Source organism: Ahaetulla prasina, chromosome 8 (assembly GCF_028640845.1).
Source record: "Ahaetulla prasina isolate Xishuangbanna chromosome 8, ASM2864084v1, whole genome shotgun sequence".
Classification (NCBI taxonomy): Eukaryota; Metazoa; Chordata; class Lepidosauria; order Squamata; family Colubridae; genus Ahaetulla; species Ahaetulla prasina.
The window spans coordinates 31,061,135-31,085,880 of record NC_080546.1 but is presented as its reverse complement, the minus strand read 5'-3'; the positions used below and the strand labels follow the sequence as shown (position 1 = coordinate 31,085,880).

The window sequence follows — 24,746 nt, the reverse complement described above, 5'->3', positions numbered from 1 at the left end:
TCCTAAATGTACTTTCCTTGAACGTTTAAGTGCTTATATAAGAGTTCCTCATTGTAGAATACTAACCCCTCTTGGGGGTCGTGCGGAACTTGTTTGCAGACAACGCCATCCCTTGCTGCATCCAGCTCAGTGGACATGGCTAAAGAATGGATATCCAGTCCATCCCTCTAACAATACTTACATTATATCTTCTCCCTGTTCCACTTCTCTGTTAATTTTTAACATCTCAGCTGAAGACTACAGCACTTATGTATGCTCCTGTTTTCCCAAAGCAAGAAAGATCTTTTGACATGAAAATTTCCTTCTCTCTGCTACTCATTTTTCCCTGCGTATCTCGCTTCTTGCCCTCTTCCACGTTTCTACCCCTGCAGCTCTCCGTTTGCAGCGCTCCTTATCCGGAGCACAGCAGAACCTGCATCGTCCATAAATTATACTTGGACTATTTTGGACTTCCAAGGCGTCCTTCATTCCATCTCTAATCGAACTCTGTGGCCTTGGTTTCCTGCACTCTACTTTGACTTTGCTGAAATGCTGGTGGTGCCCATGGATTTAAACATAAAACAAAATGTAATCCTTCCCCTCGGGACGTCTGGTCAATTGGTCCAGGCCTGTATATCTGCCCAGGACATCTTACTGATCTCTCCCACCTAGATGAATGTGGGACCATCTCTGATTGGTACTGTAAGTCCTGGCAATGTGTGTCAACGGAAAGATTTGGTGGACTGCTCCTATACTACTGACTATATCAAAGCTGTACTAGGCCCTGATAACAATTTGCCTTGGAATTCCTGCTCCAATTGGGCCTGCTGCGGCGTTCGCCTCAATCCTATGACTGTTACTTTTACATCTCATGGAAGGAGTCTTCCGATTACTGAATGGCTTAAAGGGAAAAGATGGGGGGGAAGGTCGAGATAATTCCGATTACAGACATCCAGGAAATATATTCATAATTCGTCTTACCATGTCCTTAGAAACATCCCCACCTGTGGGCCCAAACAAACAAGTCAATTCGCCCTTTTTACAGCCCTTGATTAAAAGCAACAATCCATTGGTGTCCTTGGTCTCCTCTGCGCATGATGCCCTTGTGGCAGCCCGTACTTTTCCTAACAATGATAGTAGATGTTGGCTGTGTCTGTCTTCTCAACCCCCTTTTTATGAGGCCATAGGTTCCGCCCTACCTTTTACCAATAGCACCTCAGATACCGGTTGCAGGTGGTCTAACTCTTCTATAACGGTATCCTCAATTGAAGGTCAAGGTTGTTGCCTTGGGTATGTACCCTCTAACTTTTCTCACTATTGTATCAATGCCTCCTCGGATGCCTATACTTCCTGCACAATATACTTGTCCAAAGAAAGGCTAGGACTTGACACTGGAGGGTGGACTATAACATACACTACTCTACCAACTGCAGAGCGTTCTCAATCCGACACGTGGTATCAGGGAATGTTCAATCTCTCTCCCTGGTTGACCACCCTCCTCTCTGCCCTAGCTGGTCCTCTGATTTTGTTGCTCCTTGCATGTACAATTGGCCCATGTGTCATGGGGAGAGTTCTAGCATTCTTGAAACAACGACTAAACAGTATTGGAGATGATGTCCTCTTGCTAAAGCACACTGTTGAAAATGAATATAAACAACCTCTTTTAGAATTAGCCTCTGAGGCTGATGAAGACTCTGAATCGGGAACCATTCCTTTGGAAAAGCGTACTGGCTCCTCATGGCTCTCCCGGAGGGGGATCCACTGGGATGTCATAGCTTTAGAAGAATATTACCCATCTTAAAAAATAAAAACAGAGGACATATGGATATATCATTTACCCATCTTAAAAAATAAAAACAGAGGACATATGGATATATCATTGGTTCAGGTTTTCTTAGGCCTCACAGCCGGGAGAACTTGACTTGACCTTTTTCAGTGCTACATGACAGACATGATGATTCCATAGTTCTGATTTCCTGAGTTAGGTTTCTATTCAGGTAAAATGCATGATTTCCTGAGTTAGATGCATAGTTTTGCTCTCCTGAATTGGGCCCTAACTTTCCCTGAGTTAGGTTTCTATTCAGGTAAAATGCATGATTTCCTGAGTTGGGTTTCTATTCAGGTAAAATGCATGATTTCCTGAAAAACACGTGGTATTTTGCTAATACGTATACTCTAAACGCTTGCTGATTGGTGATGTTAAGTTTCTATATGCTAATTCCCTCCTTGCTGTAGTTACCCCTCCCTGCTAAAACTGCATAATAAAAGAGACTGTTGCGATCTAAGGGGGACCCCTTTTTACGATTCCTTTTTACAACCCCTTTCTTCGTGCTCTCTCATCTTGAAAAACTTCTGGTGTGGTGTCTTTTATTCGGCTTCTTTCGTCCTTGCGAGGACCTCCTAAATTGTCTCAGCGAGGGCTGAGACCCGTTCCTGCGGGAACCCAGGACAACATCAACAGGGAACCTTGGACAACAAATAAGTGTTGCAGACCAACAGCAACATATGAGAGCTTACCTGTTATGCTGCATAGTAGTCTTAGAGTAGGAGTCTCACCTCCATAACCATTTATCATCATATCACTGGAAGCTTTGGGAACAGGAATGGTCATAGTTATTGGCTTATGGAATTTTCTTCGCCTAGGTTCCAGTGTGACAATAGGGCTGAATGTGGCTTTGTTGCCTAAAATTTTTTTTATAAGTTCACTGTGCATAGGTTGGGCCTATTCAAAGATATGGAGAAAATAAAATTTATCATAATTAAAATTACTTGAATAATGATTAACTACAATAATACACTTTGTCCTATGTGGTGATGATTTCTCTTGATTTGCTGTTAACTGATGTCTTCTGTTGATACCCTCTCCCTTACTTGTTGGCCATGAGGTCACTGCTAGGAATTACCATTTACCAAAACTCTGAGATATTATGATTTCACAGAATTATCAAGAAAAGAGAACTATGACAATTCTCTGAAAAATCTTTCAATCCATTTGAATTATGATGGGATAAGTTTACTTATCTCTAGCCATTAGCTAAGTACAAACTGAATATCCTCGTGTTCTTACATTATTTGCTGAAAATGATAAAATTATAACCAAGTCCTTTTATATTTTGCATATAAAATTCTTCCAGTGAAAAGTTTAATTCTTTTGGATTATTCGTGAATTAAATTAGATTTATGGCATGTTGATCATAAGTTTAATAACAGAAAAAACTGGGAGAAATGAACCTAAGTTATTGCTCATAATTCAATCCTACGCTCAGGAATCTTGGTAAGTTTAACGAGACTCAACCCATGAAAAGTGGACTAGTTAGTAGCCTAAATGTTTTAAAAAGGAGACATAGCTTTTATACATTACTCATGCGCAGATACATACATTATATATATGGCCATTAGTTTTAAACATCTGTTGTAAACCCAAAATAACATTTTTTTTCTTATACAACAATGAATACATTACTGTTCATTTACATCTTGGCTATAAAATCTAGATGATTGTTACCAGTCCTTCTCGTTAGAGTTTCTCATTAAATTTTGGATATATGACTTACTAAAAGTTATTACTGAAGTTGATCCTATGCTTTAGTATTCTGTTTTGTTTTTCTTCTAAATTCAATATAACACTAAAGCTCAGAACATATTACAAAAATGGGCACAATAGCAAAAGATGACTAAAAAAATCCAGAGAGTTACTAGATGGCAGCAAATAAATAATTGGGTGATTAATCTGGTAGTCATAAAAAGAATTAGTAGGTAATTAATTGCACAATAAGTTGACAAGAACCATTTTAATGTGCCTCTTAAAGAGGACTTTTCATTTAAATAAATGTTTTGAATGCATTATCAGTTTTAGATATAGTTATGGAGAAATTTTATTCACACTTTTGCTACAAATTTTGAATATATAACTTAGTAAATACTTTACAAATTAAAATGGCACCAGTTTCCCCAGTGGCACTAGAATTCAGGAGACATAAAACACTGGGCAAAAAGAAAAAAAAATACCATAGAGGAATGATAATGAAATAGAATTATAGGAAACTACTCTTATCCTCAACAGAAATATTCAAGGATTATAATATTTTGATTTGTTTTCTCATACCTGAAGACCAACACGAATTCTCTTAGTTAATGCTCCCTCTGGAAAGACTGCTTGCACTTGTGGTACTACAGTACTGCTTAGTACACCACCCTCAGGTCCAATGAGATTACTGTCTTGTTTAATCCGAGATACCACTGCGAAGTACTGTGGGAAGTCTCGGGTGATAATACGGCAAATACGCTTCTTCTCCAGCTCTTCTGGGGTGTCAAGCACTAGGTGAAAAGAGCAAACATTACTTCAAATAGTAAACACTGGAATTGTTAAAATAAAGACTTTACATTCATACTTTTAATGGTCCTTTATGACTTTTGGACTTCAACTCCCAGAATTCCTGAGCCAGCTAAGCTCAGGAATTCTGGGAGTTGAAATCCAAAAGTCATAAAGGGGTCATAATTTCCCACCCCTGTCTATATATTGACCTCTTAATGCTTCAAAAATTATTTTAAAATAAATGAGACCCCTTTCAGGTAATTTAATTTTTGTTCAAGCCTCTATGACACCCTAAAAAAGTTATAGCTGCTTGAAAGTACCTCATTAAAAGTAACACCATCTTAGAACAGCCATTTTCTTTTCTTTTCAGGATCACACAGAAGCTAGACAAATATGTTCATTATAATAAACAATAGAGAAATGCTGTATTCTTCTGAAAAAATCAAACTGCCTTTTCACCATAAGTTTCAAAGCTTGCATAGTCCTAACATATATTTACACACCTTTTTGCTAACTGTGCTTCTAACCCTAAAAGCCAGTTATTCTGAAGCCAGAATAACTTTCTTAAAATTTGCTCTGAGTAGATTCAGCTTCTGAATTTCTCATCAACAGAACAATTCATTAATTGCTGCTTACACACAGTTGCGACAGTTCCCTTTACAAGCTGGTTATGGATTATCTCATTCATATATTCAAGATCATATTGGGTCTATTACTGAGGTATACCAAGCACTATAATAATGAGCAGCAAAATGTCTCAAACTAAGAACAAAAATTAGTCAAGTTGCAATGACACAACCATCAAAAAACTTTACCAGGATTACTAAGAATATTCATCGACATATTGCAATGCCCTTTGGGGAGGAAACCCCTGAGGCAGGAGTTGGTACATTCCAACGTGTCTCTGCCTAGCTGACTTGCTCTGATTGAAGAAGCTGCTTGGATGAATTAGTCCAAGGAATTAATCCAGATGCAAGGATCCAGCCTTCAAACAATTCCACCTGGATTACTGAGACTCTTCATTGATACTATATACGATGTTTAGAGAAACTTGGTATGATATACAATGTGAATTTCATCACAGATTTCATGTTTATTTTTACATTGCTTTAACTAGTGCAAATTTTAACAAAATAGTTTTATATAAAATACTAGTTTAAATACGTTAACTAAACTATCCATAGTACACAATCCTAAATTCTAATTTATAATGGATAAACGCTCCAAGTTCCATGCTCCATTTATGGAAAATTAGACTGCAGCACTCTGCACCTAGCTGACTTCATAAAGCAAACAGGAACAGATCTTGTGAATACTAAAATTGGAGACTACTAGGATATCTCTGGTCTGGGAAATCAAAATCATCCCCAAGAAGTAAGATTATGTAATGTAGAAAACTACATTTATATGCATTTATAAGTCACTAGACAACCTGCACCCCATTGAGTCATTGTTACAGAGATATTTCCTCATCGAGCTTTCCGGAAGATGGCGACCAGGAAGGTTGCACCGGAGAAATGCTCTCTGTAAAAGGGCTCTTTTGAGCTCTTAGGAGAGCAGTTTCCCCGAAGATTCCTTGCTGGCGATACTCCAGAGCCGAAGGTTTTTCCAGGCTGCCGTGGATTGAGGCTGCCGAGGTTCTTCCAGGCTGCTGAGGACTCAGGCGGTGGGCGAAGAGTCGGAGACCGCCGGAGCCTGGACTGCCGCTGCCGCTTGTGCCGCCAGAGCCGCCGCCAGAGCCGCCGCCAGAGCCGCCGCCAGCCCTGAGCCGCCGCCAGCCCTGAGACTGCCGCTGCCGCTTGTGCCGCCACGGGCTGCCAGCCCCAAGACTGCTGCTGCCAGCTGCCACTGGTGCCGCGGAGCCACCGCGGGCCGCCGCCAGCCCGTGGCGCCACGGGCCGCCGCCAGAGCCGCCGCCAGAGCTGCCGCCAGCCCGGGATTGCCGCTACCGCTTGTGCCGCCAGAGCCGCCGCCACAACCGAGACCACCGCTACCGCATTAAAGGCGGCTGGCGACACCGAAACCACTAAAGCCACCCCACCAGACCGGGACTGCCGCTGCCGCTGCCGATACCGTGAGTCGCACCGCTGCCATCACCGCCCTCCATCATCGCCTCCCACATTGCTACAAACTTTAAATTTCCCACCAAGGAGATAAAAGCCCAGCAACATTTACAACAACCCTAATCAACCTATCCCCAATCGGCAGGACTGCTGCAGGACTACTGGTGAGTTCCTAGGAGACTCCAGTCTCCGGCCTCTACTGACTTTTGAATCTCCGCCATTACAGCCACCTGTAAAGAAGCTTCTCCAACCACCCTATCTCACCATTTTAAATTTCCGCCAAATCTCACTGTTACCATAGTAACTCCCTATTACCATAGCAACTGCCAAATTGACTACCATTTAAAGTTAAAGAGACAGATATAAAATCAAAGATAATTGATTAAGTGACAGACACTTAATCATTACTAAATAAAAATAATAATAAATAAATAAAATAAAATAAAATAAAAATAAAATAAAACAAAGGAATAAGAAAGATCATCATTATGCCAGCCAGAAAATCAAACGCTGATAAAATCTTAGAATCAAGATTAACAACTATTGAACAAAACATAGATAAAAGATTACAAGCTATTGAACAAAACCTAGAAAAAAGAATTCAAAATATTGAACAAAACCTAGAAAAAAGAATTCAAAATATTGAACAAAACTTAGAAAAAAATTCTATCAGTTATTGAACAAAGTTTCACAGATTTGATAAAACAAATTTCAACACTAAAAAATGAAAACTCTAATGATCTAAATCTCTTCCAAACTCATCTATCACCACAAAATATACAACTTACAACTCAACCTAGACATCAAATTAATACAACACAACCCAATCAACAAACAACTACTAATCAACTAATCAGAGATGCAATGGAGAGAGGACAAAAAATAAATAATGCAATATTATTTGGACTTGAAAACACAAATGAACCAGATATCAATAAGATTCACAACATCATTGGAAATTATAATTCATCAACCATCTCCCCAAATGAAATAATTGCTGTCTCCAGAGATGGACCAGAATATAAAAACAGCGATGGGACAACAGCACCAAGATTTTGTAGAGTTATATGCACTAATGAGGACAGCAAACGCAAATTCATAAAGACTATAAACTCAATTGCTAAATCCAACCCTACCTACAGTAAACTTAGATCACGTCCTGACCTATCCTTTCTACAAAGGATACGCTCTCGTGAACTTCGCACAGAACTTAAAAGAAGACAAGACAATGGTGAATCCAACCTATACATCGACTACCATGCTGATTGCATAAAAAATAAAACCTGCAATCAAAAAATCACCTCAACCCCCCATCACCCATAACAATCAACCAGCCATCCCAGTATTCAACCAAGTACCCATCCCCCTACCTCCCATTCAACCAACCATCTTACCAACTATCCAACCAACAGCCATCCAATCAACAATCCAACCAGCCATCCAACCAACCATCCAACCAACCATCCAAACAGCCATCCAAGCAGCCATCCAAGCAGCCATCCAAACAGCCATCCAACCAGCCATCCAAACAGCCACCCAACAATCCACCCAACCAGCCATCCAAACAACCATCCATCCAAACACCCAAACTACCATCCAACCATCTATACAACCATCTATTGTCCACAACCCCCAACCTACTAACACCCAAAACTAGGTATGCACGCCCCTTACCTCTTCAACACCAATCATATCAGATCTCAAATGCAAATTGATAAATGCAAGAAGCATAGTCAACAAATTACCTGAATTTATCCTCTTATTAAACAGTGGCACATTTGATATCATTTTTGTTTGCGAAACATGGCTGAATTCATCCCTTCCTGACTCCATTATCTCAAACAAAGAATATCAAGTCTATCGATCAGATCGGGAAAACCGAAGAGGTGGTGGAGTGGCTATCTTTTACAAAAAGACACTGACTCTAAAAAATATCCAAGTAGCACATAAACTGTCTCTTCCTGAAACCATAGTATCGACCTATCCCTTGACACTACTCTTGATTCTTACTATGCTACAGAGCCCCCGACTATGACATTACCCACGCAAATATGCTAACCTCAATGCTAACATGGACTACCTCTTGCCCATACCCTCTTATCTTCCTTGGTGACTTAAATCTACCTCTCATTAACTGGACAACCAACGAATGTTCAACTGACCCAATCCATACTACACTATACAACGCTGTTACAAACCTAGGTCTTGAACAACTTGTAACTAACAATACAAGACTCAACAACTGCCTTGACCTCATCTTCTGCAACAATCCAAACTCAATTTACGGTATACAAATTAAAGAACCTTTTTCAAACAGTGACCACTGCATGATTGATTTTCGTCTCAATATCGTCCATACTTAATTCGTCATAACACCAGAACTCCCAACTACAACTTCAAGAAAGCCAATTACGACCTTATAAACAACGATCTTTCACTTCTGAACTGGCAAAATCTGTTTGCAACCTGCATAACCGCTGATGACCTCTATAGAATCTTCCTACTTGAAATCAATAGAGTCATTAAATTATATGTACCACGAATGACTACCATGTCCAAGAAAAACAAACTACCCATATCAATAAAAAAGCTTCAATCAAAAAAATCCTCTGGAAAAGAAACAAAAAAGGCTATGTTACAAACTTCAGAAACCGTTACAGAAACATATGCAACCAAATTAAAACTGAATGCACAAATTACCACACCAAGCAAGAAGAAAACCTTCTACGCACAAATTCCAATCGTGCCTTTTATAATTTTGTCAACAGTAAACTTAAAGATTCAAGATCCATCCCACCACTAAAAGATTCTAACAACAAAGAATGCAATGACGAAACAGTCAAAGCAAACCTCTTCAACATTTTCTTTGGCTCAGTTTTTGTTAACTCCGATAACACATATCCAACATTCCACAAACGAACCAGCAATGACTATGATGATCTAACTCATATAGATTTCACAGAAGACAACGTTGGTAAAGCTCTTCACAACTTAAAACCATCGCTTTCTATTGGACCTGATGGTCTATGTGCATATTTCTTAAAAACTTTCCATTAATATAGCTGAACCCCTAAGTATTATCTTTGATAAAGCTTTCACTACCAGTTCTCTTCCCAAACTTTGGTCACTAGCCACCGTCATCCCCCTCTTCAAAAAGGAGACCCCAGCTTAGTCGAAAACTACAGACCGATCTCCCTTTGCTCGTCACCTGCAAAGTCATGGAATCTATCATCAATCAATCCATTACCTCACACTTAGAAACTAACAACCTACTCTCCAACAAACAATTTGGTTTCAGGAAAAAGTTATCATGTAACTTACAACTTCTCCACTGCAAAAACATATGGACTTCAAATCTAGATCAAGGCAAATCAATAGATGCAATCTACATAGACTTCTGCAAAGCTTTTGACTCAGTAGTACACGATAAACTTCTCCTTAAACTAACATCCTATGGCATCTCAGGACCCCTCCACAAATGGATATCTGCTTTTCTGTCTAACAGACAACAAGTGGTCAAAATTGGCAATGCTTTATCAAATCCTGTTCCTGTCAAGAGTGGCGTTCCTCAAGGCAGCGTCCTTGGACCAACACTCTTTATTCTATACATTAATGATCTTTGTGACCATATCTCAAGTAATTGTGTTCTCTTTGCTGACGATGTCAAACTATTTAACACCACAGACAACACTTCTATCATTCAAAACGACCTTGACCATCTAACCGCTTGGTCTAAAATTGGCAGCTCAAATTTCAACCAGCAAATGCTCAGTCTTACATATAGGAAAAAAGAACTCTAAAACTAAGTACATACTAGATGGACATTACCTTACAGACGACCCCCATCCCGTTAAAGACCTTGGAGTTTTCATGTCAAATGATCTAAGTGCCAAAGCCCACTGCAACTACATAGCAAAAAAAGCTCTAAGAGTTGTAAACCTAATTTTGCAGCTTCTTTTCCAAAACACCACACTACTAACCAGAGCATATAAAACATTTGCTAGACCAATTCTAGAATACAGCTCACCTGTTTGGAACCCTCACCACATCTCTGACATCAATACAATTGAACGTGTCCAGAAATATTTTACAAGAAGAGTTCTCCATTCCTCTGAAAACAACAAAATACCTTATCCCACCAGACTTGAAATCCTAGGCTTAGAAAACTTGGAACTCCGTCGCCTTCGACAAGACCTAAGTTTAGCTCACAGAATCATCTATTGTAATGTCCTTCCTGTCAAAGACTACTTCAGCTTTAATTGCAATAATACAAGGGCAACCAATAGATTTAAACTTAATGTAAACCGCTTTAATCTAGATTGCAGAAAATACGACTTCTGCAACAGAATCATCAGTGCTTGGAATACTTTACCTGACTCTGTGGTCTCTTCCCATAATCCTAACAGCTTTAACCAAAAACTTTCTACTATTGACCTCACCCCATTCCTAAGAGGACCATAAGGGGCGTGCATAAGCGCACAAACGTGCCTACCGTTCCTGTCCTATTGTTTTTCTTTTCTTCTTCCTATATATGTTTATATGTGTATATACTATATAATCTTTTTGTATGATGTTGTGACAAAATAAATAAATAAATAAATAGATTCTCAATGCATTCAACAATGGCACAGCTTCTTATGTATTTGAAAAATTCTTAAAAATTTAGTAAGATATTCAGAGGTGTACCTTCCCATGTTGAACATAAATGCTTTATATGATTTATATTTATAAAAGTTGCCCAATTTCTATTTCACAGGAGTCCTGAGTCCTAGAATTTGGATGCATTCTGTAAGTTAGCTTGTTAGAGATAATTCGTTTGAAAACGTTTTGCTCCATGATGCATGGTTTCATTCAGTTAAGGGTAACAGACGTGAGAGTTTTAATAGATAAGGAACTTCATTATTGGAATTTGTTTTATATTGCATTTTGCTCGCTTTCTGAAAATCTGTTAACTTTCTTATATATAACAATTCTCATTATTTTGAGCGTATATGTAATTTACAGTAACTATATGGCAAATTAGAATTGTTATTCCTTCCAGCTAGGATTGCTACTTTGATTTTATTGTAGCTTTAAAATCTTGTTTATAAAAACATGTACCTTCATCCATTCCATTTAGTATTTCGTTCAACTCATCTTCCGTAAATTCACAGAAATGTTCTTTCCAGTTGTCCCCATTCTCACTGCGCAAAATCACCAGCTCTCTTTCTTTACCACGTAATGCCGCAAAGTGAGGGATTTCAACAATCACAGGCCTATTACAGCAACACATCACGTTAAAAGATTGTGACAATAGAGAAACAAACAGATAGTTTTGTTTAAAGCCTGTAACAAAAAGACCTGGAACTCTGCCAGCTTCTTTGTTATTCCTTGCTATGATTGTGAGGAAAAAAGCATACTACAGTAATAGTATCTTCATACTGTAGCTAAGGATTATGATCAGTGAGAGTTTAGTTTTATTCTATATAAATAGAACCTGGCCAAAGACACAGATATGAGTATTTTTTGCTTTTGTTTTTAAACACTGATAAAATCCATAAAATTGAAACTTATTTTGAGGTATGGAATTGTATGCAGGAATCCTTATGAAGTATGTACTGTGTATGTAAATGTTAAAGAAAAATGTATGTTTTATAATACAGGTAGTCCTCAACTTATGACCAAAATTGAGCCCAAAATTTCTGTTGCTAAAGTGAGACAATTGTTAAGTGAATTTTGTTCCATTTTACAACCTTTCTTGTCATAGTGGTTAAATTAGTAACATGGTTGTTAAAAGAATCTGGCTTCCCCATTGACTTTGCTTGTCAGGTCGCAAAGGGTGATCACATGACCCCAGGACATTGCAACCATCATAAATATGAACCAGTTGCCAAGCATCTGAATTTGGATCACGTGACCTTGGGGATGCTGCAACTGTCATAAGTGTGACAAACTTTTTTCAGTGCTGTTGTAACTTCAAACGGTCACTATACAAATGGTTGTAAGACGAGAACTACCTGTAGAGGATAAAAGAAACCACTTTAAGTAACAGGATATTTTTGTGCTTTATTTGCATTGATTTTAATTGGCTCTTTATTTTAACTGACATTTTCAAAACTTTTTTTAATATAGTGAATATATTGAAATAATTCATTTCAGATTATTTTATAAATGCAAGATTTAAAAATGTTTATTGTGCATATCTCTAATTCACTGTCTTAAAATATGCTTTCTACTTTTGTAAACTCTGTAAATACATTGTTATATTAATAATTTCACAAGAAGATTTGAATTATGTACAGCCATATTTATTGAGCACGCTAAATGTTATATTATATCCAGTATATAAGATACGTATCATATTGGGGACTATAGTAGCAAAATAATGATAGTAATAATCCAACAGATTCCTTTGCTTTCAGTCCAGGTTGCTTTGCTACAGACATCAAGCACATAACAGCAGAAGTGACTGGTACATTCTATAACTAATATTTTCTCATGCTAAATCAAAGGTGAGGTCAAGGAACTTTAAGAAAAAGTAGAAACATATCACCAAAACAACAACCACATATCACAAGGGCTAGAAATGGTCCACTAAAGGTTAGGAATACATACTATAAAATCATAGAAAGGACAATGTCATGGGCACAATGACATAAAAAATAATATTGCAGAAGGAGAAGAATGGGAAGGCCGGCATCCATCAATTTGTTTTAAGTCTCTCCTACCCAAGAAATTTGGTCCCTGGAGGCCCCAGCTGTAGGATTCGGCTGACCAAACTTTCTCCCTCATTAAGTGGGGGAGGAGCCGTAGGCAGGTGAAGTTTACTGAGTACATCCAAAGCAGCAGTGAAAGAAAGAAATAAAAAAAATATCTTTATGTACTATTTTTTTTTAACCGAACCCCAGTGCCACTGTCTGCTCAGAGTGGAATTAGGCTTACACTGAACAGGTTTTTGCCATTTGTTTGTTTGTTTGTTTGAAAATGACCCTCTTATCACAGCGATTTACGAAATAAGTCTCCCATAATAGAGAACCTCATAGTTTATTAGTAGGTCCAATGATACATTAGCATAACTTCTTGAAATTAATGGGAGCCACTCAGAACGGATGAAAAAATGCATGAAAATATGGCAGCAAGATTTGGTTTGGCTAGAAGTGTTCAGTGTCTCTGATTTCACTGCCAGGACACCACCCAGGAAAATGCCATGGTATAAGATGTGGCCTTTAGGAAATTGTATGAAAACTTTTCAACGTGTGCCAGTTTTCATAGGCAATCCTCACAAGGCCGAGAAAATAAAATAATCTTGGTCATTTTTATACTGGAATTAACATAAGAACCTAAAATATGATGTGCATAGGCATTTGATTTGGATCTGGTGCATTTTTTGATTTAAACCTGTATGTAGTTTTGAATGGAGCTTCATTGAAATTCTAGCAGCAAACTTTCACTACAAATTTGCCCTTACTTATTTATTAATTTAGGGATATTCTCATTTCCTTGCTAAAATATAGCAATAAGAAAATAATAAGATGGTAGGAGATTGATACTTTGCCTAGCTATAACGCATACCAGATTCCCTCTAAAAACCCCAACCTCTAAAAACAAGATATTATGAGAAAACAACTCAGGCTTAAAACTTGGTTAATGGCCTTAGGTATGTCTAATTTGCTTCATAACAGATTTAAGCTGTTCCTTTTACACCTTCATCCTTTGGTTTCCAGCAGAAGCCATTCATTCATTCTAAGCAGAGGGGGTTTCCTTTGATCATCCACTTTTGGATGCCACCACTGATAAGGGAAAATGTCGGTAAAATAAAAGTACTGAAAATGATAGTTTCAGCAAAAAAAAAAAAAACAACCAGAAGGAAAACAAAAACAAAAATTGCTGAAACATTTGCAGCAAGTTTGATCTTTCTGTGAGGCCTTGCAATATAAGGATAAATTGCAGTCAGAGAAGTGGTTCTATTGCTTGGCCCCAGAAAAATCACCGGTTTCTGCTTCCCAGGAGGTCTCAATTACTGACAAAATACCTACTGAGAGAACACAAGTTCCTTGTAAAGGGAGCATTAGCTTGTGTTGCATTTTTCAACAGGTATTACATCTGTATCGACAACATTTCTGCTGCTATTTTTATTTAACCTTAAAAGAGAATAGGTAATTAATTGATGGTATATTATAACAAAATGGGTTTTCTTTAACAGCTCAGCATGGCTTACACCAGTTGATTTCAGGAAGCGCAGTAAACCTGACTTGTTGCTTTAAATTAAAAGGTACACAAGCTGATTGAATTATCAGATCCTTTCTTTGCACTGCAAATCTTTTCACTTCTACTGTTAAAATGCCAAGCCACCCCACACTGGCTCAAGTGAAATTATTATTTTCTTGTTAATTAGTATTTGGGATTATTAAAAGAAAATCCTTACCCAAGAAATTGAGCGCCAGAAGGCCCAACCTCGATAAGGCGACTAGCCAGACCATCTCCTTCCACCATTGGAGGCATTGTGGCAAGTCTATGGCGTTTGACCAACCGGCAAGTAACTCGAGTTGGAGCAGTGCATTTCCGAGGTGGAATAATGATTCGAAGCCCGTTGTGTCTGCAACCCCGCATAGCACCACCTCGAGCATCAACCATAAAACTGACCAGAAAACTGAAAATTGGGAAGAAAAATTAGGCATGAAAATGAGTTATAATGCATGTTACAAAAATATTTCAGAAGCAACAAATTTTAAATATGTGTACTAACCATTCTTAATGATCAAAATTAATATGTATATTATGTACTTATGGTTAAGCTGTAGTTAGAGCTTTTAATTAATTACACAGATAAAAAGATCAGAAATATTTTTATTACATTTAGGGAGTCAAACCAATTAGCATAATACTAACAAAAACTCCAGCTCTATAACATATGCTAATAATGTTGATTAGAAAATTGTGGATAATATCAGAATACAATTATTAACAAAAAATATATTATGGAAAATGGGAAGATGTTTTCTCAGTATCAACTTTTGTAAATGTTGTATCCTAGCAAGGACTAAAATATCTAGGATGTTATAAGATGTTGGAATTTCTACTCATTAAGGCACCTGATGCACAATATCTATTATTTGTCATCTGATGTTTAAATGTAATAAGAATAACACATGAATTTGACAACTAGCAAAATATAATGTAAAATATATAGAAATGTAGCCATGTGTCATTTACACATTTTTCATTGGGATCTTCTTGAAATTCTGTCCCTTAAGATAAAACTAATAGGTAATATAAATATTTTGTATGAGAAACAAATACTGAATTTATTTCTTTTAAAGCACCTAAGTTTTGAATTCAATATCACATGCAAAATATAAATAAGCAAATAATGTGGATGAAGATGAAGAACTATGATCCGCCATCTTGAAACATGCCATGCATCCTAAAGTCTTTCCTATCCCTCCTTTGTGTCTTTATCCCAATGTGTTGATGTTCCTCAATAACGGTAAAAAAAAATATCAGCAATTACAATGCTCCATGTTTCCAGCTACAATGTCAATTACACTTTCTAATTTATGGTTATCAAATATACAAGAGTTAACCTGCCCAAAGGAAAGTGGGGAGTTGCCAATTCTAGATCTTACCAAATGCAGTCAGGGATCCAGGAAGGACATTTTATTTCAAGGTTTAAAGAGAAATGGACTGTAGACAAACAGTTGGTAGCTTTGTAGTATAAAATTGCACAGAGAACAAGCAACACAAAGTTATGGAAGAGTGCATGCATTGGTGGTTTCAACGAGGAAATAATACGTTAGCTAAAGTTTATTTATTTTTTATTAAGGGTTTTAAATTGTGTTTTGGACTTGAAAGTAAGTCCTAATGAATTAATTCCTAATAAAGTTGCCTGGGATTTCCATGTTTATTTTTAAATGTGTATCTTTTCTTAACAGTCAAAGTTATATAACTGTATGTGTTAGGCCTGTATCAAATTTGCAAATTACTAAGTCAAATCCTTGATTTAGTAATTCTTAAAGCTTTCTGAATAATCCTAACAAATATTATATGACAATTACAGGATGAAAATAAATGATGCACTTGTCCCAAATATTTACCCGTCTTTTATATTCCACTGATTCCCCCAGTAAATAAAATGATGTTCAAAGATTCTAAAATGTTCTTAAATCTCAAAAACTCCCAAGATTCTGCTTGAAAACACCAAATCTTATACAAATCCACTATAAACTGAAAGACATTTTGATGCATTTCATATTTCAGATTATTTATGTCATTGTAGAATATTTTATAAAATCCAAAGTCTGGAAAAGACTAGCCATAAATAGATCAATTCAATAGCTATTGGAAGAAGACTGTGTCTGTCCTTACGTTTTGTTTTTTAGAAGAATGTTTTCTTGTCATGAGACAAAAAGGCCTTTTTCATGCTATACAAATATATTATTAAAATTCTAAAACAATAAAGCAGCAGGATGCTTCAGAATCTAAGGGAAAAGATATCCCTCCCCCCCAATATTTGTAGCAAGTATTCAAACATCGTTAAAAACTATACTCTTAGATCAAGAGAAATGCTTAAATTTCCGATTTCTGGCTCATAGTCTAGATACAAGAGCCAGTTTCCTTGGACGTATGTATTTTCATTTGTCTTCGTAATTAATTTAAGTTGCTCATATTAAAGGAAGCAATGATAAAACTATTCTACTCTAGCAGAATAATTCTGATAAAAATATACACTTTACATAAATGGTATACTTTTGAATAAAGCAGAAAAGATAATATTAAAAAATAATTTATACCAATGATTTGAGATTTTTCCAGGAAATTTCAATTTTAAACCTGCAAAATGGGGCCTTTTTTAAAAAAAAAATTATAATGTATCTCATATACTCTGAAGTGCCTATACAATTAAACATTTAATTTAAATTACTACATTTCTCCCACAAAATAACTTTCTGGGAGGCCTATCAAAAGAAAGACTAAAACTGCACAGTTCCATTTAGAAAAGATATTTGAGAAGGATGGGACAAATATAACAAATATAAACTAGATGCTTTATATGTCTAAATATGATTTTCATGCAAAGGTAACCATAGCCAATTAACTGTGGATGTGTATTTTTACTGGGGGAGATGGGAATAAAACACTCTATTCATAATAAGCTCAGGTACAATAATTAGTCAGACAAGTAGACATGCTCATCACCATAAAGATGGAAAGGACAATCCTTTTTGGAGTATTTCCACAATAACCCCATTCCAGAATTGTATTGTATTGACCATGTCAGGCAGGGAAAAAGGAAGAGCAGCAACCAGTTAGTCAAGAGTGTGAAATAACTAAAATTTGAGTAATGACTTCAGCATTTCTCAAATATTATAATAATAATAATCTTCAAACAGGATATTCTATATTTAAAGAAACATCAAAATGAAAAGACCATTAAAGTGCCCAATTAAAACCTAATGAGAGCAGTTTAAAAAACTGAATATAATTCAGATAGTAAAGCTGGATTTCCAGTTTATAAATACGTATAGTCAAACTTATTTTTACATACGTCAGATTTTTAAAGTTTTTACTAAACTTATTAGATATGGGCATATTCATGTGAGAGCTTTTGGAAAAGCTAAAGTAGGGCTGATAGTATGTTATCCCAACACTTGAAAATCATTTCTTTTTATTGACTGAATATTTAACTAAAGGCCTAATTTTGTTCCTTCAGAAATGTTTCAGAACAAATATATTTTAAAAACAAAGTTAATTACTTTAAATCGCCAAATTCCAGTAGCCACAATTCTTGTGCAATAGAGACATAAAAACTAAAAAGAGTACATTTTGGTCCTTTGGAAGGCTTCCTATATAAATATTAGTCCATAATTGTATTGCAATTCTATGAAACAAAACCTTAGATAAAATGGTAAATATAAGAGGATCAATCTCCTACACTAAATAATGAATGGGATCAAGGAAGTAGAGCATCTTTAAGTGAGTAAATTAAATGGATGATAGAAGAAAGACGGGAAAAGGAAGTTAGCATTAACATGAAATTATATATAAGTTCACCTGCTGTTTTCATGGTCAAAATATGGAGAGGAGTGGCTGCAACAGAAGAGATAATTTAGCAAAACAAAACAAAAAAGAATGAATGAATGAACAAATGAAATAAAACCAGTCAGAAAAGATATCTATCTACAAATGGAGAAGTTTGAAAACATTAAGCATACAGTATGAAGAGCATATGCGGTAGCTAAAATGGAACATACATTCCTTTGTAACCTCTTTTAAATGGTAGTCTTGCCCCTAAAATCATCTAAAAGCACTTTCATATGTAGAATATTTCCTATGACTGTTCTAGAATCTAAGAAGTCAACAGATGTCAGGAATCTGCATCCTAGCCATACAGGTAGTCTTTGACTTACGACAGTTCATTTAGTGACCGTTCAAATTTATAATAGCCTTGAAAAAAGTGACTTGTGACCATTTTTCACACTTACAAGCACTGCAGCATCTCCATGGTAACGTGATCAGAACTCAGATGCTTGGCAATTGACTCGTACTTATGGCAGTTGCAGTGTCCTGGGGTCATGTGATCCCCTTTTGCAACGTTCTGAGCAAAGTCAATGGGGAAGCCAGATTCATTTAACAACTGTGTTACTAACTTAACATTTGCAGTGATTCACTTAACAACTGTGGCAAGCAAGGTTGCAAAATGGGACAAAACTCACTTAACAAATGTCTCAGCAACAGAAATTTTGGACTCAATTGTGGTCGTAAATCCAGGACTACCTGTATTTATTGTGGACATGTTTCAGCCCACTTTACTGGAATGCATGCATGCATGTATTTATGTAAGTATGTATATAGTTATAGAGCTTTTATGATACCACCATTATACAGCTGAACAATAATCATTGCATCCATTAATAAATTAAGTTCAATTAAAGCCACCACTAGGTAACTATATATGCTTGCAAATTTTCAACTTAGTGGATATTAGTGAAAGTAGAGTTAGAAAAATTACCTTCTATCTTACATCCCTTTTAAAATATTTAATTTTTTAATTCTGCTCACTAGTATTGTTCAATTACACATTCCTTTTCAGGTTATGATAATCTGAAAATATTTTGCATTTAGTTTTCCAAGTATTTTTTCTCCAATTTTTTTAGCTCAAATGCTGTTACTATTTCCCTGATCATTTTCATTCTAGGTTTATTGCAACATATGATTTTCCTGTTCATAGAAAAGAAGAACAAAATTTTCATTTCTTTCTTCCATGGTGCTGATCTAAAATTAACAAATATATCATATATACTTTGTTCACTTATCTGACAAGACTAACTTTAAAAAAAGTTTCAGAAACTTTATAAATATATTACTACTTTGTAAATTTATTTGATTTAATATTTTTATAAAGCTTGGTTTCTAGCTGCTAGGTCCTGTTTCTTATCAATCTTTGTGAAGATACTATATTAGGTGAAAGCAAGAAATATCATTTACCTTGTTAGCAATGATCCAATATCCTTTTTGGAAGACAGGCAGCTAAGAATAACAACTCTAATTATTTGTCAATTTTAAGTACTGGTCCCTCCAAATACCTCCCACCAAAAAAAGAAGAAGAAGGAAAAAACAACTAATCAAAATTAGAAAATTTTCTAAGAAAGTAATTTGTGGGCTAATTTTTCTATAACTAAATATATTCAAAAAGTATACACTATTTGAAATTTACTATTATAATAACTATTATAGATCCATATGTCTAAGTTGTTACAAAACATGAATTAGGTTCTCTCAGCCCAGAATCCTCTTGCAAGAAAGAACTGACCAGGAATATCTGTATAATAGAGACTGTGCATATATTTTCATGTATATGGACAGATTACATGGACAAAGCCTATGCATAAACAGCTTGTTATAAACTAGACTACAATTCGAAAAAGTGGAAGACAATACTGTAGAAGCAATCCCAGTCTATCTATAATATACTAATTGTATACACTTTAATGATGAATTTAAATATATGTGAATATAAGATTTCTTTGATTCAGTATTTTTTCTAAGTATAAAGTATACTATATGAATGTTGGTTAAATACTTAAAAAATGTTCTTCTCCCGTAGAAGTAACTAACTTAAGACAGCATTGAATTTTTAATTGAATACATAAATCAGTTGAATACTTTGAGTTATATTCATATTTCCAATTCCATATCCTTCAAAATATTTTCTATACATCTTTTCCAGTATGTTAACACTAAATATGCATAGAAAACACTTGCTAGTAGAAAGGTTGGCTACTGTCATGCTGTTCTAAGAGAAAACCAAGAAACGGTTCACATTCAGCATAATATGTCAGTAATGCTTTTGCCCCTAAGCTTTGCTGTCAGTCATTTCAAAGGCGTAGCTGTTAACAAAATGTGCAAGACATCAACTTGGAATTGCTATATAAACAATGTAAATGAGTTTTGCTCCCCCACCCCATGGTTCCAATATTTAGGTGAATCTGAAGATTTCTTACGTTTGTTTAAAAGGCCATGAGAATATTTGCTTCTCACAATCCCCCAACTCCAATATTTGGTGAAAATTTACCATTAAATTAAATGTTTTAATTTATCATAAAACTGTTTTTTTTTTTTTTAATTTTTATTTTAAAAAACTTTAGCTTAAATATCTTTTAACTTTTTTGTGTTTAAATCATTCTAAAAGTTGTCATTGTGATACTTATAATAAATCCCAATAAGAACGGGTTTCATTTTCACTTCATTAGCGAGCAGTTTCACCTCCACGCAGATATAGATTGTAAAGTTTCTTTATCAGCTGAAGTGAAAAAAGTTGGTTTGGTTTCAAAAACTTTTAATAGCTGCTGAATGAGAACCATACATTTTTAACCTTATCCTTTTTGTTCCTATTCACCTTGCTTCACTGATCCTTCAGCTTATCATGACACCTTTTCATGTCTACACAATGCTACTAAGCACAATAGGGGTCCTATGGATGAAATTAATTGGTATAACTTTCCTGTCAAATAAAAGCTTATATCTGAAACATTTATCACATGTAGGGTGCTCCTAGATATTCAGAGGATGGAACTAGAGATGGTATTCAGCTGGTTCGCACTGGTTCGCCTGAAAAACATGGCGGCAAGAAATTTGGAAGACATTTGGCCAAGGTCACTGAATTGGTAGCGATGGCCAGCTGGTCACACCCCCGAACCAGTCCCCTGGTTGCTGCCCACCCCACCCGCCATGTTCATTGCCACCACATTCTTCGTGCACACGCATCCCATTGCCTTGCAAGTCCAATGGGATGCACATGCCCGAGCTGCTCGACGTGATAGCCAAGGCGGAAGTTGATACCCCCAAGCTTATGGTCATGGGGGATTTCAATCTGCCGTCAGTAGGTGAGTCATCGTCGTCAGCTCGGGAGTTCATGGGCTCCATGGCAGCCTTGGACCTGACCCAGTTAGTGAATGGTCCCACACACACTGGGGGACACACGCTGGACTTGATTTTTGTCTCGGGACAGTGGCTGAATGATCTGGATGTGGGGGACTTAGTCATTACTCCCCTGCCGTGGACAGATCATTCTCTCCTTCGCCTGGACTTTCGGACCGCAGACTCTCACCGCAGGGAGACGGAGCCAGTTCGTTGGTTCCGTCCCAGGCGCCTGATGGACCCGAGTAGGTTCCTGATGGAGCTTGGGCCATTTCCTGAGGATCTGGCCCACGGCTTGGCCGAGGAACTCGCTACCGCCTGGAAAGGGCGGGGGCGGGGGCTTTGGATCGCGTTGTGCCGATGCGGCCTCTGACCCGGCGCTGCTCTCGACCGGCTCCTTGGTTTACTGAGGAGCTGAGAGAGATGAAGTGCCGGAGAAGACGCCTAGAGAGCGCCTGGAGGGCCAGCTGCTCCGAATCTGACCGAACACTAGTACGGTCACATATTCAGACCTATCTAGTGGCAATAAGGACGGCAAAGCAAGTATACTTGGCCGCCCTTATAGCATCGGCAGATAACCGCCCAGCCGCCTTGTTTAGAGCGACCCGCTCCCTTCTGTTTCAGGGGGCTCGGGAGGACCCCTTGCAAGGTCGGGCTGAGGAATTTGGAAGTTATCTGCACGATAAAATCGCTCAGATCCGGGATGGGTTGGACACAGATTGGGTAGATCCGGACGGGATGATGCGGGCACGTCTTGAGAACATTGTTTGGGCTGAGTTTGATCCTGTGACTCCCGATGACATGGACAGGATACTGGGGAGGTTGAATGCCACCACATGTTTATTGGACCCGTGTCCCTCCTGGTTGGTACTGGCCACCCAGGAGGTTACACGAGGCTGGCTCCAGGGAATTATCAGCGCTTCTCTGAGGGAGGGAGTCTTCCCAGCCGCCTTGAAAGAGGCGGTGGTGAGGCCCCTCCTTAAGAAGCCTTCCCTGGACCCAGCTATTTTGGCTAATTATCGTCCAGTCTCCAATCTTCGCTTTCTGGCGAAGGTTGTAGAGAGTGTGGTGGCTTGGCAACTCCCCCAGTACCTGGAGGAAACTGTTTATCTAGACCCGTGCCAGTCCGGCTTCAGGCCTGGGTACAGCACAGAGACGGCTTTGGTCGCGTTGGTTGATGATCTCTGGAGGGCATGGGACAGAGGTTGTTCCTCTGTTCTTGTCCTGTTAGATCTATCAGCGGCGTTCGATACCATCGACCATGGTATCCTGCTGCGGCGGTTGGAGGGCTTGGGGGTGGGAGGCACCGTTTTATGGTGGTTCTCCTCCTACCTCTCCGACCGCTCAGAGACGGTGTTGACAGAGGGCAGAGATCGATCCCTAGGCAACTCACTTGTGGGGTGCCACAGGGGTCAATTCTCTCGCCCCTCTTGTTCAACATCTATACGAAGCCGCTGGGAGAGATCATCCGTGGTTTCGGGGTGAGCTGTCAGCTGTATGCTGACGACACTCAATTGTACATCTCCACTCCGAACCACCCAGACGAAGCCGTCGATGTGATGACTCAGTGTCTTGAGGCCGTTCGGGTCTGGATGGGGACGAACAGGCTCCAACTCAACCCATCCAAGATGGAGTGGCTGTGGATGCCGGCGTCCCGGCACAGTCAGCTTACTCCATTGCTGACTGTGGGGGGCGAATTGTTAGCCCCCAGGGAATCGGTGCGCAATTTAGGCGTTCTCCTGGATGCACGGCTGTTTTTAGAAAACCATTTGACAGCCGTCGCCAGGGGAGCTTTTCATCAGGTTCGCCTGATTCGCCAATTGCGTCCTTTCCTGGACAGGGACGCGTTATGCACGGTCACTCATGCCCTTGTCACTCCCGTCTTGATTACTGCAATGCTCTTTACATGGGGCTCCCCTTGAGGAGCACCCGGAGGCTCCAACTGGTGCAGAATGCGGCCGCGCAGGGGATTGAGGGAGCTCCTCGTAGCTCCCATGTAACACCTCTCCTGCGCAGGCTGCATTGGTTGCCGGTGGTCTTCCGGGTGCGCTTCAAGGTGTTGGTTATCACCTTTAAAGCGCTCCATGGCATTGGACCGGGATATTTACGGGACCGCCTGCTGCCGACAGTTACCTCCCATTGTCCGATACGTCCAGTGCGCGCCCACAGGGAGGGTCTTCTTAGGGTGCCGTCGGCTAGTCAATGTCGGCTGGCGGCCCCCAGGGGAAGGGCGTTCTCTGTGGGGGGCCCGGCTTTATGGAATGAGCTGCCGGTGGGACTCCGTCTCCTCCCTGATCTCCGGACCTTTAAGCGCGAGCTCAAGACTTTCTTTTTTCACCAAGCGGGGCTGGCCTGATTGATTTTAGTATGGGGGTTTTAGTGGGTTTTAATAGGGTTTTACCAAGGTTTTAGTTTTGATAAATTTTAGCTAATATTTTAAGTTACAGCGATTGAATCAGTTTTTTAAATTTGATATTTTATTTTAAATTTGTTGGGATTCTTGTCGTTTTATTGGCTGTACGCCGCTCTGAGTCTTCGGAGAAGGGCGGTATAAAAATATGAATAAATAAATAAATAAATAAATAAATGCACGAAGAACATGGCGGCAATAGCAGCAGATTTTTCTGTGACCTCCGGTACTTTTTGGCAGCCTGCAGGAGGCTTCTTTGCCAGCTGCTTTCCAGCAGTGGTGACTAGCTGGGGGCTGCTGGATACTCCGGTCAGCTTGCCTTCGGGACTCTGGACCAGCCGCCACTGGTAAGCAGCCTGAACAAAGAGGTGGGGGAGGAGGAAGTGAGGCTAGGGCCGGGGCTGCTAAAGGAGGGGAAATGGGGACGACTGGTGAAAGGAAGGCAGAGGTAAATAGGTGGAAAGTCCAAATATTTTCCTACCTTTTCCTGTGGACATGGCTAGATGGGGAGGTTATGTGACTGAGTGGGCATGGGCATGAGTGACGTCAAGTTGGCCATGCCCACTCAGTTGCCCCCACCACC

The 24,746-nt window shown here is 38.5% G+C and overlaps 1 protein-coding gene across 50 annotated transcripts in view; it reads right to left on the bottom strand.

Annotated features, from left to right (window-relative positions):
• Positions 1-24,746, bottom strand: part of ANK2 (ankyrin 2) — a 323,704-nt gene that overhangs the window by 56,646 nt on the left and 242,312 nt on the right. For 20 of the 50 annotated variants that reach the window (XM_058193702.1, XM_058193716.1, XM_058193724.1 and 17 more), the window contains 4 exons: positions 14,762-14,986; positions 11,458-11,612; positions 4,085-4,296; positions 2,497-2,701 (listed from right to left, as the gene is read on the bottom strand). In XM_058193702.1, the coding sequence (XP_058049685.1) occupies positions 2,497-2,701; positions 4,085-4,296; positions 11,458-11,612; positions 14,762-14,986 (797 nt within the window). Of the gene's footprint in view, positions 1-2,496; positions 2,702-4,084; positions 4,297-11,457; positions 11,613-13,064; positions 13,164-14,761; positions 14,990-18,387; positions 18,424-19,821; positions 19,864-24,746 lie in introns of all 50 variants that reach the window. The other 30 variants (XM_058193726.1, XM_058193679.1, XM_058193688.1 and 27 more) reach the window with 5 other exon arrangements.